Source organism: Dinoponera quadriceps, unplaced genomic scaffold, assembly GCF_001313825.1.
Source record: "Dinoponera quadriceps isolate SergipeBrazil2010 unplaced genomic scaffold, ASM131382v1 scaffold475, whole genome shotgun sequence".
Taxonomy (NCBI): domain Eukaryota; kingdom Metazoa; phylum Arthropoda; class Insecta; order Hymenoptera; family Formicidae; genus Dinoponera; species Dinoponera quadriceps.
Window position 1 is genome coordinate 9,333 of NW_014554738.1, and position 16,976 is coordinate 26,308.

The window sequence follows — 16,976 nt, forward strand, 5'->3', positions numbered from 1 at the left end:
CCAGTGTTTTGGAAAGCTCTCGAGGTCAGCTACAAGAATATGTAATAAAAAGTAGAGGATGCCATTAAAAGAAATTGAGGTGACCTTCATGTGACTTTCAAATAATTCTTCAAGGTCAAACCAATGGTACCGTCTTATGGTCCCCTCGAAACCAAACAACTTTTGTCTGAAAAATTTTTCTCTCCCGGGCTTGATTTTCGAAATATTCGACTGGGTCGATTAAAATGGCCCACCTTGTATATGTTGCCGATTTTCATTCGATATTCCCCTAAATAGGGAAATTATTCCCAATCAGACGAAATAAGACCTGTTATCCATAGACGGGTTGAAATTCACGCATCATATATATTTGAATGACACGGCGTGTTATACAGACGTAAAAATGACCTCTTTGACAAGAGAATACATTCTACTGCGAAATTCCAAGTTAAAGATACATCCTTCCTTCCGTATCTCCGTCCGGTCCAGGTGCGCACGCGTAGATTTCCATCCGAGGTCGACACGCAGGTGACCTTCGTCGAAATCTCCGAGAGACTTCGGGATCCGGAATGGGAAGTGCGGCAACACGCCTTACGGGTGCTGATGGACGTGCTACCGACACTGAACGCCGATATCGTTGACAAGGTCATGCAACCAGTGGTGCCAGAGCTGATCAATAATTTGGGACATCCAGCACCGGCGGTTCGTAAGGGTGCCCTGGACACGCTGAGAGTCTACCTCGTTCACAGCCCCAACCGAGACGGCATGGTGAAAAATGTAAACATCCGCGCTACTGGATCTTATTTATATTTACATTAAGAGATCAAACGAAATTACATGACTTCTGAATTTCTTCCAAAGTGAAATCTCACTTAAAACGGACGGAAATTCATTCGATGCAAAATAATGAAAGTTCCACCACTCGGAACTGTAAAAGTTTCACTCGACCGTTCATTCGAATTTGACGGACGAAACGGTGAAAATTCACTCTCGAAAGAAATACGCGACACATAAATCATACACTTAGACACACGTGAATTTTACCGAGTGAGATTTTACCTCCGCGCGATTAACGACGCGTCACGTATTTTCTCACCTTTCTGCCAGATCCTGCATGACGGCTTGAATCGGCCGGACGCCCACAATCCGTTCCAAACGAACGTGACGACGGGTGTGATTCTGAGCGCGCCTCTGCTGCTCTTTCCATCCTCCGACAGTCCGGCACCGGCGAGCCAGGTCCTCAAAGACGCCACGATCGCCTTCGCCTCCCGATTGGTCCAAGTGCCGCATCAGGAAGCCGTTCTCAAGTCCCTCATGAAGATCCGCGACGCGGTCGGTAAGAAGGAATTCGAGAGCTACTTGGCGGATTACGACGACAACATGAGGAGGAACATCGAGATCCTTTCGAAAATCTACAACATCAGATCGGGCAGGAAGAAGCAAGACCGGAAGCACACGACGGACATTGTGAAGATCGACAAGGAGCGTGCTCGGGAGAAATCTCAGTGGGACAGCGACAGCGATACTTCCGGCATAGCCGAGGAGGAGGACGAGGCGACGAATGGTAGCGCGTCGCCGGGCAGAGTCGTCCTCGAGACTGAGATCAAGTTCAACAAGAAGACGGCCATCACGATGACGATTTTGGAGGAGAAAGACGACGAGGAGGACAGCGAAGAGGAGGACGGCGATCGGGAGAACGTCAACATTCTCGCGGACCCGGAGGAAAAGCGAAAGACATCGAGACGGGTGCACTTCGGCGGCGAGATCGTCAAGCTGAGGACACCCGACAGCGACGAGACGGAATCGATCGAGATCGCCGCGCCGAAGACGCGGATACCGCTACCCGTGTCGCCGGCCACGAAGATGCCAGAGAGACCACAGCGACCGTGGTCGCAACCGTGCAGTCCTCACGCGGAGAAGCGGGGCTCGAAGCGAACTTCCAGGTCGGCCTCCAGCAGCCCCAAGAGAGAAGCGTACACGCACAACGCGCAGCTGAGCCCGAAGAAGAGCATCCTCGCGCGAACGGCCAGCGGACCCATCATCGTCGTCGACCCAGCGACCGAGGAGACGAAGAGTCCCTCCCCACAGGAACGAAGAAACAGCGAGAACGTGCTTTCGGAGGACGAGGGGGTGACCGGTGGCTCTCCTCGGAAGATCAACGAGACGTCGGTCGGAGAACAGATCGTTCAATCGTCGTCGTTGAGTCACGGCGAGAAGGAGGATGACGATCAGGACGCGCTCACTGTGCTACGAATTACACCCACGGCGGAAGACACTCCGAACGGAGTGTCTTCAACGGAGGAACGAGTCGTTGTTTTTCCCGAAAAGAGCGACGATCGCCGCGCGGACCCAGCTGATTTGAAAGAAAACGACATGGTAGCCGAAGTTCCGCTGAGGCAGGTGAAGGATCACGCATCGACGGAGGCACCGTCGCGGAAATCGCACAGAGGGAATGCCGAGGAGGGGGGTAGCGACGATCCCGAGTGGGAAGGAGGACGCCTGAACGACGCCTGGAACGAGTCGTTACGTAGTGAATTCTTCGGCGAGACCGAGAGCAACGCGAGCGACTTTGCATTCGGCTCGCCGGTGCACGAGTGCAATCGGCTGGTCGACGGTGACCTCGTCGACGAGGTCGGACAGGTTATGGAACTGATCACGGAGGGTCACGAGGTTCTGAACGGCGAGAGTGAGCGGCAAGTGCGCGGCAGGACGAACTCGTCGGAGACGAACGAGAGCGTCACTTGCAGCAGCAGCGAAGGCGAGGGTAAGCCGCAGGAGCCTAATTGGGAGGAGCTGGGCCTGGTCGGTCAGGAGGTTTTGGACGATCTGCATAATAAGGTGAGAGGGTTCATGCGATTGTATTGCCGTAAGCGCGTCGTTCGGATCGTTAATAAATGTTCGGAAAAAAAAGGGGTGGGAAGAATCGAGTCTCAACAAGTCGTGTAAAATTTGTCGCACGGCATTACCATAATCGCAGTCAAGGTGGATTAAAATCGAATCAGATCGACGGACTGGAGGAAGAATTTCAAGTACAACATTCAGTTAGTATACTAAGCGCCATAATAGCCTTAGCATTTACCTAGACATTTTATTTAGACCTAGTGACAATGGAACTTTGCGATAACGCGCAATGAATCGGCATCTGCACGACTGCTGAGTATTATTAGGCGAATCGACAAGGATGATTCAAAACAGCAGTCATGATGCACGAATAGGTCGATTCATTGTATATGACCCACTTTATCCTAAGGATATTCCAAATTACCCCAGATTACCAAGTGCGATCGCACAGATATCCTAATGTTCTCTAATGCCCGGAATATTCCAGTAGAATATATCACGATGTCCTACTGAAATCTCACAATATTCAAATATCCTCCCATATTTTTTTTTGTTTCATGTAATACATTTCACTATATCGTATCTCATTAATGATAATGTAATTTTGACACTACTTTTTGACTCAGAGAGAAATATATGTCGAATCGACGTTCGATTGACGTGAAATCGATTTCGAAACAATCGAAATTATGTCGAATCGATGCCGACTTGACTTTCTTTGTTCCTCACGGCTTCATGTATTTTATTTTTTAATGTTATCACTTTCGAGGAATTTAACCCTTGAATTTTGTGCTCAAATTTTCAGCTGCTCAACGATACCTAAAGTAAAGTCAAAATGAGTGAGTTTCATGTTTCCTTGTTAGACTAATCCTTCTTGAATCTACGTCGTGTGAAGCTACTTGTGCTGTTATCGCACTTATAACTCTGCGATCAATGATTTTATCAAAATTAGCCGTTTAATCTTACGGAACGGCGTTTCAGACCGACATCAGCGACGGTTTATCCAGCCGCGACTAATTCAATAAGAAAATCAAGATACAATACAGTTAGGTTTTCAAGAGGCTTTTGAAAAATCACACCGTGCAAATACGACACATGTATTTGCATCGAATGTCCATTGGAATCCATGCAGACACAATCCGGAACTATTTCTGGTGCGCGTCGGAGTAATGCTTCGCTTTGGGGGCACCCCGATGACGATTAATGTTTGGAAACCCTTGACTTTAGGACAAGCCGGTCCGATACATTACGAGAGTGAGAAGTAGGTCGATCGATTTTCGTCGACAAAAGTTTCGTCGCGTGACGTAACGCGATTAAACTCCATCAATTATCAGGATTACGTGTACGCGCGTGTATATACGAGTTTTAATATATATATATATATATATATTTTTTTTTTCCCTCCTCTTATTCTTTCATTCTCCTTTCTCCTTTCTTTTATCTCAAATGCAAAATATCCACTTCACTTCGGTAGTTGGTGTGTTTCTCATATCGTCGCCGAGAAATCGAGGTTTCGAGCTTCACGTCGTATCACGTCGTATCACAAATGTACGTAGGAAAATGCGGGACGAATTGCCACGAAACACAAAGCAGGAACGAGCGCGAGGAGAACGGTGTAGTCATCGTCGTTAATCATCGTTCACACGGCTCAGTCGGCTTTGCCGGCTAATCAACAGATATGGCGTACTCGTAATAGGCGTCCGGCGAATAATCGAAAAGTTCGAAGTCCAATCTCAGCTTCTCGTACAACCTCTGCACTGTGGTCTTGCTCAGCTGGCTGAAGTACACCCTGGACGCGTTCGCGTAATTATTGCTGTGCCTCCATCTAGGCTTGATCTTGTTCTGCAAGCCTAACTTGTCGATCGCGTACACCTGATCTCGCCACAACGTTTCCACCTGTCCGAAATTAATTCCATTAATGACACAGTTGCGAAACTATCGGTCGTTCTTAATATTTTTTTATTTCTTCAAAGAACGTGTCAAAATTCTCGAGAAGTATTATTATTATTGGAATATTATTATTATTGTTATTTTATTGCTTTGTTAAAACTGTATTTTTCGATATATTGTCTCATGCCGCTCTTGGTATTACAATCTTTTACCTTTTCAATTTTTCGGGAAAGGTATATTTAGAAATTTATTAAAAATTATCCTACTTTCTGAATTTCGTCGCATTCTTTTTTTCGAGACAATGCATATCCATTATTTTAACGGTCGATTAAATGGAATATATAGTATTTTTGAATAACAACATACTTTTGATACTACGGACCGCTCAGTAAACATGTTGGAGCAGTGTAAATTTTTCAGTAACGGTCAGAAGGGAAAATCCCACAACACTTGCAAACTCGCAGCGGAAAACTCTCATCGGCTGTTTTTTTCATTGGCTTGAACGCAACCAATGAAATCGCGAAGCGTTGCGATCCCCCCTGATCCTTCACGGACAATAAAGCTTAGAAATCCACAACTACGTTTTTTTCCCTGACAGGAAGTAAAGTTTGCGAAAAGTTCAGCAGAGAATCGAACGCCGACTTCTGTTTATTCGCGGCGCAAACTCGATATTGACCTTTGCGATAATGTCGTATCTGACAAGGCACGGTGTGCAGAAGAGATAATACGGCATCCAATGATCGTCGCCGTAACTGCCGAGGTCGGTGTCGATGATATAGTTGACGAATTCACGGAAAGTCGGCTCCACGCCGGCTGGCGGCGGTGCACCTTCACGGCGAATCACCTGATCCGCTCGTGGCTTCGCGAAATCTTTCCCTGGAAGAAAAGAATTCATTATTCGTCCGGCCGCTCCGAGCGAATGAAAAATTACCGGTCGGTCGATTTCTAATTTCTCTCTTTACTTTCTCGCGACTCACCGCGATACTTCCGCACGATCTTGGCTCCGTACTTTCGATAAAAGTGAAACGTCCCGTGTTCCCGGCCGGCGACGGAGTTCTCCAGCTTGTCGCGATACGCGCTCAGCAGCCTCTCGAACGGGTGTCGCACCACCAGCAACTTGGTACTCGCGTTCAGAAACCGAGCGGCTTCGGGATAATCGAGTTCCGGTATCGCCCTCCTCGCTATGCTCGACAGCTGCTCCTTTCCGTGATTCAGCGTACGCTCGGGCACATTCATTAATAAACAGAGATTATAGAGCCAGGTTGTGGTGCCGGCTTTGTACACCGGGCAGTACGATACATTGTGTATTCTGCGCTAGAGGAACAGTCAGAGCCTTATCTATAAGAGACCTCGACTTCGGCCGCCTCCCTTTTATATCGGCCAGCCAGTTTTAAACGCGATCTTCTCACTACGAACCTATCCATGTAGAAGACCATATATTGGGGCGCGGGCGGATGCTTGAACGGCGAGTCCTCCGCGAGTTTCCGATAGAAGCCCAAGTTGTATTTCTTGCACACTCTCTCCACATTTAACGATCGCCGTGTATTGTCGGCCTCGGCGTTAATCTGAAAACGAATTCGTCGTAATCGTCCGGAATCCAGAGTCTTGTCGTCAGCTTACCATCAGCCTGCGCAAATCGTCGCCGACGGGAGGATGCCCGCTCTCATCATCTCCGACGATAGACAGGAATAATTTTAAAGTCAGAAACATCGCTGCCAGATAGCCGACAACTTGTAGTATTCGGATCATCGCGCGTTTCCGTGGCCGTGACATCGTCGCGTCACGTATCATTCGCGGATCTTAGTTAGGTGTATATATATCTGCCTTTATTCGTGAACACTGAATTCAACGACAGACTTTTCGGAGACTTCACCGTACAAGCAGTCTCTCCACCTTGCTACCGAGTCACCGACTGACCGGTTCCGTCATATTTCTCGTGACAGTGATGGATCTAGAGTATCGTCAGCCCCCGAGCAATCGAATTGTCGATACCGTTACATCCATACTTAATTACAATCGTGGATACCGTATCGTTCACTTCAACGGCTCTCCTTTTTAAATGTAATCTCATCTGCTCTCCAGATCCAGTTTATTGTGCAAATGTGCATAAGTAAAGTTGCATAAGTTTGACGGCTATTGCCGTCTAATATCAGGTGTAACGTGAAAATAACGATAGTTAGAGATGCGGCACTCAGCAGCATTTCAATGAACGCGATGAACGACGGATGTTGAAATATATTGCTTTCAAACGATATATTAACAAGATTGTTGGAAACACGTAGGGAGCGAATCGACGCAATGTCGAATATGAGTCCACTCCTGGAGTCTAAGTGGGGAGGAACGTCACGGAGGAAGCCCAGATCCTCTCTGCACGTTAATTCCGTTAGTTCAGCTGTTCAAACCGTTCGCTCCGTTCGTTCGACAAAGTCCGAAGAGCAAGAATGATGGCTCTTTAATTTGAGTGAATTTTGATGAGAATTATCGTTCGGCGGACGAGTCAATTATCGACGAGCTAGCGTAAATCGACCGATAATGACAACGTAATTCATACGGCGCTTTGTTGTACTTTACGACAGCAAACGCTCGCGCCAATGTATACCGGTACTGTCAATTCCGCGTACTAATTTCCGTATCTCGGGCACTGCCCGAGTTTATCAAGGAAGATATCCGAGTACATGAGTAATACTTGTGAATCCTGGGTATTACCCGGTGTGTATAAATACCCGAATTGTATCACCCGAAACGTAGGACGTAGCGCGTACGTGGCAACCGATCGTCCGGTGCGCCGTATGTTCATTCAGTTTAACTTCAAGGTCACCGCACCTAGACCTTTTTATGATTGCACGTGCGACCCCGCCGACGCGTCTGCGAAAGCCCGGTGAAAATAAATATGCCCCGATCGATTTCCACGAGACGTTTCTCGCCGCAATCCCGACCGGCGGGAATATGCATATATCTATCTACTGTTCGGCTTCACGTAACGTTGTATTTACACTGCATAATTGATCTAACCCGATGTGCCACCTGTAGTTGTCGCTACACTGGTGGCACCGTCGATGGCGCAACTTCTTCCATGCAGGACTTTCTTGCCCCGGATCTTTCCTCAAACGCGAAATCGATCCTCGTGGCGCACGTCTAAATTGTTATTTACTGTTCGTTATTAGCTCGACTCATGAATCGAGGACAAGATTAAATTGTATCGAAGATCAAAAGTGTCAATCAAATGTAAATATTTCCTCAACAGAAGCTGCGATTATTTCGTTTTTAAAACGATCGTCGTTCACTTCCATCAATCGGAGCGAATGAAAATGCAATACTTCTCGCAAAAACCGCGTGCATATTATGTGTAATTATACGAGGTCTGTTCAAAAAGTATCGCGAATTTTGTGTTTTTTCAAAAATTATTTATTTATTCATGAATATCTATTTTGTCTCCTTCAAAATAATCCCCATCAGATATTATACACTCGTGCCAACGTTTTTTCCAATCCTCGAAGCACTTCAAAAAATCATTTTTTGTGATCTTGTTCAGCTCCTCCTTCGATGCCGTCTTTATCTCCTCAGTCGTAGCGTGGCATCGTCCTTTCATGTGCCTCTTCAGTTTCGGGAACAAGAAAAAGTCACAGGGGGCCAGGTCTGGAGAATACGGTGGCTGCGGCATCATTAGTGTGTTGTTTTTGGCTAAAAATTCGCGCACAAGCAACGATGTGTGAGCAGGGGCGTTGGTACGAATTTCGCGGCGACCCGTCTCATGTCCAAATCATTAGTAAAAATCGAATGGCACGAGCCAATCGATATGTTTAGGTCCTCAGCAACTTCTCTAACGGTGATTCGATTGGCCAATACTATTTTCTTCACTTCATCAATGTTTTAGTCTGTTGTTGACATGCTCCGGCAAGCTCTTCGTCGTTCACATCTTCTCGGCCCTCTGAGAACATTTTGTACCACCGATAAACATTGCTTCGGTCCAAGGTAGCTTCACCATATGCCACAGTCAACATTCGTCCGCGCACTTAATTTTGTTAGATTCTTTGATCCATTTTGTGGAATAGGCAAAAATTTAAGACGAGCCAAAACACGTCCAAGCAAAACAGCTGTCAAAGATAAACTGAATATTCAAAATGGCCGAACTTGTCGGCATAAGTGAGGGACATGAGTACCAACATAACGCCACAAAAAAATCGAAAATCGAATATACGTAACCCGCGAAAATTCAAAATTCGCGATACTTTTTGAACAAACCTCGTACATCCCGGTCAGCACATTCAGTTGCTGCTACATAAGTTGGAAATAAAAAGTTATTAAGTTAAGAGATCATAATAGCCATGTTACAGCAATGGCGGTTGGTATAAAGATAAACAAACTAATAAACGAAGAATGTTTTTCATATGTAAATTAATATCCCATGAAAATTAAAAGTTAACTTTAAAATTACGTAAAAATATTAAAAGGAGAATTTGTAAAAATTGTTCGATTCAACCGGGATTGTGAATACCTGACAATCCAGAATCTTCACCTCATTAAACTTAGATCAAATTTAGATAATTCATTAATCACTATAAATTATTACAATTTATAACGCACATATACTAACGCAAATTCATAAGTACATTTTGACTTTTGTTATCGCGATGTCACAGCGATGCCAATTAATGCAGCTAAAGTGGCTACGGTTAGTCTCGACTTTTTTATTAGTCGTCACAGCGCTTTTGCAGTTAAAAGTCCGGCAAAATAACGTCTGTGTCCAAACAGCTGTAATTAGGCTGGCAAGATTAGCCAGATTTTTGCCGTCGCAGCGAATATACGGCCAGACTGTGTTACTCGAGCACGTTCACGTGTGAATATTTCGCGGCTGAAAAACGCCGGGAGATTTCCCTTGTACGGATCGTTATGCGACCGGAGGGTGCGTGGGAGCGCAGGACGACGGGAAAAGGGGGTGGGAAAGAGGGAAACGTGTGGCCGCAGTAAGTCGCAAGAAAATGAGGTACGTGTTGCGTGCCAGGTCGGTCCAGGTAGGCGTCATTCTCGTATATATGCAAATCACCAGCCAGCAATTGTACCGCCATTTATCTACCGGCCGGTAATTTTCAAACCGTTTTCCGATTCGTAATAGCGCAAGCGAAATTGGATGCACTTCGGCTGCTCGCTTCAAGTCCGCAGGGTACTTTTATTTGTACCCGATATTGGTCGCGATACGCGAATTGTAAACGCATAGAAAGAGAGAGAGAGAGAAAAAGGAGGGAGGGGGGAGAGAACATATATTTGAAATCGAGAAATCAGAAACGCGATGATCGATCTCCGCTCGATGGATACATACGTGGACATCGGGGGAACGCGATTACTTGATAGTTATGCAGATAGACGCGTCTTCCATTGCGTTCCGTGAGGTTATAGTTCCGCGTAATCTTTTATCGTCAGCTACTTGTCACTTTTGCAGGAGGACTGGCGAGCGCGTGTGAGAGCTTTGGAGAGAGTCGCGTCGGCCCTGCGGACGTCCTCGGCCCTGATCGCGATAGAGTCGCGATTAGGATCGCTCTTGCATGCGGTGCTCGGCGGCGAAAGGAGCTGCCGAGTAGCCGCCGCCGGTTTAGCGGTGGCGAAGGTAAGCTCATAACTCGTCCCCCTCTCTCTCCAGAGAATTCGTCGTAAATGTGCCAAAATCTCGAGCAATTTATCGTGCACGTACAACGCGCCCCGTATGCGTTTCCACGGTTAACGACAGACAAGTCGAAATAATGACGAATGAAAGTTACGTGATTTGAATAGAATGTAACTTTGAAATAATCTTAGATAGATACTAAAATGCACCGGTCATTTTTGCTCGGGAAGAGCTCCTAAAAAGCCCACGCTGCTACGTGTATTCTTATTTGAAATATGTCGTATTTCAGATAATCGTTGCTGGCGTCTCCGAAGATGCGCTCAAGAGAAAATTGCCGCAGTTGGCATGGGGTCTTGCCAGACAAGGTGGTCCAGCTACGGCGCAGCTCGCTAGAATCGCGATGCTCAAGCTCAAGCCTAGCCTGCTTCTGGAACAACTAATGCAACCGCACTGTCTGAACGCTAGAAATGCTAAGGTGATTCCGTAATCGCATGTATATATAGAATATCACATAGCTTTTTTCCACGCAAACTTTTTTAAGTTTACCATTTTTTTACTTGTAAAGTTCAATTTTTATTATAATTCTTTCTTCAATTTTACAATTTTTTTAATGCAGAAATGGACTAAGTTGAGTTCGTCTTATTAAAGATAAATTTTGCTAAGGAAATTTTGCCAAGGAACGTAGTCATTTTTTAACGGTAAATTTGTCAGTTCCTAAAAAATATATAAATAGCACATATCAAATAGGAGAATAATATATTAAGATAGAATGTCAAGATGTTTCTCGGTTTCAAAATTTCATAATAATTTTTATCTTATATTTCTATCCGAGTCAATTTCTCAAAATTAACTACGAACGAGACATGTAAAATGATACGAATTAAATGGTTCGAATCAAATTTATACGCTTCTTCGTAGACGAGAGAAAACGCGCTGCAGCTGCTAATCTTCTCGCTGGTGACGTTCCCGAGCACAGAGTTCAAGCTGGAAACTGTGGCCAACCGTGTGACGACGATGGTCGGGGACCGGCGACGCAGAGTACGTCAAGCCGCACTCGACACCCTGGCTGTTTTGGCACAAATCTACGATCCCGAGGTATATCGCTTGGGACAGAACGTAAAACTTTTATATAAAACATTTTCTTTATATATCTCATTTTCGAAGATATTCGTTAACACGTTCATTGCCAAGCTGAAAATTGGAATTTCGTATTTTTTTAATTTTTTTATTTAGTTTTTATTGTGCTCAAAATAAGTTAATATATTATTTATATGCTTTTATTATTATGTACATAGAATTTATGTACTCTAAATATCTATTACGCGATAACGCCGTTTGGTGAGAACTCGCATCACGCGATATCGAGTGATTGGTGATGAACGTGTTAAAAATGAAAAAAAAACCCGTTATTTTCGAGGGATCGTTTTAACCACTAAACATTGAGCACACGCCGCTAAAAAAGTATGGTTCTAATATTTTCTGTTGTTCTAACATCCAAAACCTATCAAAATAGAACAGTTTCGACCATTCCTTAATATTAGTGATTTTTTAAATCCTAAACGTAATTAATTACCAATATCGTGCGAAGTAACTTCTGCGAAAACGATATTGTGTTACCTTAAATCATCGATGTCTTTCTCGCAGGAGGTCCTGAAAGCAGGGAAACGAGCGGGTGACGGAAGCCCCGATGCTGAGGCAATGTTGGCCGCAATCAGAGCTCGGCTGGCTCGGAAGTCGCTGCCGTTAGTGTCGGCCGACGGCCTCGTGGTGTACGGTTTGCAAATTTCACCGACTGTTCAGATCGCTACTGGTAATAACAACCGGGAATAAGGGAGCGAAGCATAACGCACTCGCGACAGAATCTCGTCACGAACTAAAAAGGCGGATCTTCGAAAGCCATCGCACTAAAATCTTTCGCTCTATCCGCTCACTCGTTCATTACGTAATGGAGAATTTTGCTGTGAAAGATTGACAAATTTAAATAAACGATATCTTTTTTTCCTTTCTTCTCCCATTAGAGTCCAGTCGATACTTCATCCTAATTTCTTTCTGTCGCGTGTTTAAGTCGCGCTGCGCAAATATTCGCTCGCATTTTCCACATTTGAAAGCAACCTTATATTCGGTCGCGGTATCGCGATGTGATGTCTCTAAAACGCGAAGTTCGAATGTTACACAGTTATCTGCACATGTACATATAAAGCCTGTGCTCTTTGACTATACGTGCGTTGCTTTGTCCCTTTTTTCCTCCGAATTAGGCACATTGGTATACATTATTTCGGAAAAAAAATAAAATGTATCGAAATTGGAAAAATGGGACAATTACCCGGGAAGTCGTAATTCTGAAATCCATGCAAATACTGAAATAATCTCTTGAAATGCAATTTTTCTGAAATTTTAATAGCATATAATTGTACTGACAATTATCCTAAGTAGCGCATGAAGCTATAAATGGCTGCGTTGTCGTAGCTTAAACCGCAGCATTTTTGTCTGATACAGCTATCCGCCACAACGTCATTGTGACGTTTTGACGACTAATCATCTCAAATTATTACAATTTATAACGTATAAAGCGAATATAGAGCCAGACTGTGTTACTTAGGATAATACTGATTCCAGTCCAAGTCGATATAAATACTGAAATAAGTACAAGTGCCGAAAAATATAGCTTTTTGCTATTATATATAGCTATTTGCTAAAGTGAAATTTTGAAAATTGTGTCGGTATTAGAATTTCGAGATTATGACTTTACGGAAAATTATATTCATCGCACTTTCTTTTACTTTCGTCTCGAGTGTGCGATATTCCCAAGTATTCGCACAAAACGTGCGGTCAAAGACAGCAGAACTCTGACTCGAATTTGCAGAGATTCGTACATTTGTGAGATCCCTCACAAAAATATTAATTAATATCACACAATATTTGATATGCGTAGGACCCGATGTCGATTGGATTGCGGCAGGAAGCGGCTCGGTTTCGCCAGGTACTGGTCGCACCAGAGGTCAGATTATCGCCACTTCTATGTCAGCGCAAGGGAGAGAGTCCAGGTAATCTCGAATAATCTCGGGGCGCGATCACGCGTGATTTTCCGGGGATATTTCCGATTAACGTGTCGAACGGATTATTTCAGAAACATCAATAACCGCGACAGTCCGTGGACAGAGAGACCTAATCTCGTTGCGCTCGGTATCGGCTTGCAGTCCAAGAATGAACAACCGGTGACTTGGCAGATATTGCCTTCGCACGTAAGATCGCTCGCGTCTGTTATTCCTTCACGAATCTCGCTAAAATAAGCACTGTCCTACACGGAGAGAATATCGTAGCTTCCTTCATATAGATTCTTTTCAATTTTACCATATTTTTTTTAGCGCAGCAAAAATAGACTGTCAGTAAAGTTCATTTCGCCAAGGAAGACAGTAAATTTTATAATGGTAAAGATTTCAGTTCTTAAAGGAATCCTCCTGTTTTACTGAAAATTTGTTGGTATTATATTCGTCGCTGGCTGCACAGAATTAAAAATCCTTTTGCACAATTATAATATGCATGCTAATATAGACAAAGACGGTTGACTTTATTCGAAAAATGAAAGGAAGTTTTGTAATTTGTTAACATTTTCCGCTTTTAGAGTAAAACCAACTGTCTTCGCCCACATTAACGTATTTGCTAAAAAATATTCGATAAAATCAAGCAGAAGAAAAATCTATCCGATTGAATCGTGTTTTTAGTTCGTAAATAAGATTATTTGAAACGTCTAATACATTATCTATCTTCTTGTACATTATTTATCATAATTTTTAATCAACTTTTATCCGGCCATGTTTTGTCGAAATTAATAATATTCTATCGTGTTTTTAGTTCGTAAACATCAGATTAGGTATCTGAAATTTTTGATAAATTTTCTATGTTCCCGCATAAAAAAGCAGCTTAGTTAGCTTCGCAAGTGTTATAAGATTTTTAGCTGGTCGACATTTACGCTTTTCCAACATGTTTATTAAAAGATCCAGCCTAAATTAGTATTAAAAGTATGCTGGAAAAAATAGCGACCGCTATTTAACAGTTGCAAAGCTGCTGACACCGAAAAAGCGCAAAGCGTTTACTGATCTACTTTTTCTGCTGAATGGAATCAATGATACGCGGAGTTCGACTGTTTCTGAATAAACTTCAACGATGAGCTGTCATATGAAATGCGACGCGAGGTTACTTCAATTTTTTACTTGACTTTTCGCAACACAATACAAACGTTCGCATTCCTCGAAATAAAATCTCCTAGCGATTGTATGCCTGAAAAAAATATCACATTATTTATTAATAAATATTAAAGATTAGAGTATTGTGCAATCGGCAAAAAACGGGCTCGATGTCGCAGTATTCGAGTATCTCTTTCTGTTGCAGAATGACAATGAAGACGAGATAACGGAGCCGGACGAACAAAGCGTAAATGCGGGTAAGTACGATTATTCTGTATTTTCATTTTCCCCTTGTCATTTCCTATCCCGAACGAAGAATACAATTCGATTTGATATCGAGGGACTCGTAATGACGTTTCGGATTTTTCAGGGATGCTTTCGAACTTCACTTCAAGATTCGGGGAGCGATCGTCTTATACGTCATCGACCCAACTGTATGACCTTGTCGGGAAGGATTTGAAAGATCTCAAAGAAACCCACGACAGCAATTTCGAGCAGAAAACACGAAGTCGTAAAGATCTGAATGAAATCACCAAGGAAAAGGCAAGATGCACAGCGATTTGTGGAATAGCGACATTTTATCGTTTCCTTATTAAATGTGTCGTTTATATGATATGATAATATATTCTAATTTCCCATTCAAATAAAATCATAAACTTGACTTGTAAGAACCAATTGCAGAAATAAACCGTTTGGTTTTTATAAGTTCTTAGACAGAAATGCTGAACATAATATGCCAACATTTAATATAAGCTCTGCAACAGCACACGTTTAAAATATGTTTTAAGAAATACTCACTTATTACGTCATAATTTTCTATTGTTTGTCTTTTTTATTAGTAGCATAAATATTTATCAAGTAACTGTGAAAATAAGAAGGGACATGTGTATTTATAGGAATCAAAAATCCCTGTATTGTTGACACGCGAGCGTCACAAAGTAACGCCGCAGAATCGCGAGAAATCCATCAACCTGGGATACGTCAACTCCAATTCACGGAAGCAGACGAAAGATGCGCTGGACAGTAACCGAAATCGGATAAATTCGTGGCAGGAGAATATCGGGTGAGTCTTACTGTCGGACCGTAATCTGCCCTCTCAATTACGAGAGTGATTCGAAGAGTGACTTGGCTCAGGTATTCATAGAGGACATGAGTTAAAATTATATATGTGGTTATATAGTTCTCTTCCTTTTTAATTCTCTTCCTTCCTTCTCCATTTCCGGGAGGGAATCGGGAATCTGGAGAAACCAGTTGAGTGAAGTGCGTCGAGCTTCGAGGGGATTATATTGAAAAGTAAAGTACCCTATTAAACTAAAACCGTTGTCCTCAATATCAAACCAATATCACTCTTCAAACCATCCTCGTGATCTTTCAATTTTAAGAATCAAGCTCTCTTGATCTCTCGATTAAATTAACGCTGTGATCTTTATCACACAGATCATACGCTAATACGTATCAACGGCGAAAACGTCTTTACCAAGAGGAGGAGAGCCTGAATCAAACCTTCGACTCGCATTACGGCAGTTACCATTCATCCGCCTACGCGAAAGCCTCGGGGACCACAAGCAGAGAGTACAACGTAAGCGACTTTGCGCATCGTGCAGAAAGACTAAAATTCCCGTGAAATAAACTCGGAAGATCACATGGAAGATAACGATTTACTTTCCGCGCTACCCAAAATGTTAACCATGTCAAGGCTCCTGTTACTTTGCCATATTGATTGATAACGTTAATTATTGTAAATCACAATTACAAATTGTAGTCGTGCACACGAAATCAATCCTGGCGATACGATATTTTTGCAGGACGCCGCGGAGAACAAGAAGGCAATTTTTTCGGATGAAAATTCGCATTACTACGGCAGATTCATAGATAATGAGACATTTACAGGTAAGAACGAGAGCTTAGATTACGCGGGAGGAGGAGGAGGAGGAGCAGGACGCCAGCAATCCTCATCAAGAAACACGCAACAGCAAACGCTGATTAAGACGTGAGTTTTTGAAAATAGCGTTCCCCATGTTCGTCTGCTAAAATTATCCTAGGCCTAATTGATCCTTGGATTTGTAGATATACCTCCATTCACGAGCAACGGGAGAAATTAATGGACAGAAATACAAATCGACTACTGCGGACTGCTCCGAATCCGTTAACCCACGTGCGCCGGGAATTTCCAAATTTCGATTCGCAAGTTGTAAATAGCGAGAGGGACGCAATACTCCGTGTAAGTAACTGTTTTCTATTTAAGGTCTCCCTCTCTCTCTCTCTCTTTCTCTTTCGGCGGACCATATGTTATTTTAAGAAATTCTTACAAATTTAGACAGTTTCTCAAACAAATCACATTTCAATGAAGAAGCTAATATCAAAACGATGTATCGAAAAGTTATTATTATTACTACTTTTTCAGAAAAAATTGTATTTTTAAACACATTGTTTCGTCATACTGTTTTCAATAATTCGTAAAATGTCAGGAAAGCATCATTTTT

At 43.2% G+C, this 16,976-nt stretch overlaps 2 protein-coding genes across 2 annotated transcripts in view; one reads left to right on the top strand and one right to left on the bottom strand.

Annotated features, from left to right (window-relative positions):
* LOC106741218 overlaps positions 1-16,976 on the top strand; it is a 30,207-nt gene that overhangs the window by 1,122 nt on the left and 12,109 nt on the right. Inside the window, exons 2-15 of the mRNA XM_014612994.1 lie at positions 469-756; positions 1,087-2,817; positions 10,148-10,312; positions 10,599-10,784; positions 11,228-11,404; positions 11,954-12,119; positions 13,242-13,353; positions 13,437-13,551; positions 14,699-14,750; positions 14,864-15,036; positions 15,390-15,556; positions 15,931-16,072; positions 16,299-16,483; positions 16,561-16,714. Of these exons, the coding sequence (XP_014468480.1) occupies positions 469-756; positions 1,087-2,817; positions 10,148-10,312; positions 10,599-10,784; positions 11,228-11,404; positions 11,954-12,119; positions 13,242-13,353; positions 13,437-13,551; positions 14,699-14,750; positions 14,864-15,036; positions 15,390-15,556; positions 15,931-16,072; positions 16,299-16,483; positions 16,561-16,714 (3,813 nt within the window). The remainder of the gene's footprint in view (positions 1-468; positions 757-1,086; positions 2,818-10,147; positions 10,313-10,598; positions 10,785-11,227; positions 11,405-11,953; positions 12,120-13,241; positions 13,354-13,436; positions 13,552-14,698; positions 14,751-14,863; positions 15,037-15,389; positions 15,557-15,930; positions 16,073-16,298; positions 16,484-16,560; positions 16,715-16,976) is intronic.
* LOC106741219 (carbohydrate sulfotransferase 11-like) lies at positions 3,017-6,660 on the bottom strand. Its single transcript, XM_014612995.1, has 5 exons — positions 6,331-6,660; positions 6,127-6,275; positions 5,688-6,019; positions 5,387-5,586; positions 3,017-4,716 (listed from the first exon to the last, which is right to left on the bottom strand). Exons 1-5 carry the CDS (start codon positions 6,499-6,501, stop codon positions 4,486-4,488), a joined length of 1,083 nt encoding a protein of 360 aa, XP_014468481.1. The 5' UTR covers positions 6,502-6,660; the 3' UTR covers positions 3,017-4,485.

Coding starts and splice junctions, on each gene's coding strand:
- LOC106741219 (XM_014612995.1), bottom strand. CDS start 6,501: ATGATACGTGACGCGACGATGTCACGGCCACGGAAACGCGCGATGATC. Junction 6,020..6,126: donor ATGGTCTTCTACATGGATAG/GTTCGTAGTGAG, acceptor CCTCTAGCGCAG/AATACACAATGTATCGTACT. Junction 4,717..5,386: donor GATACGACATTATCGCAAAG/GTCAATATCGAG, acceptor AATTTCGGACAG/GTGGAAACGTTGTGGCGAGA.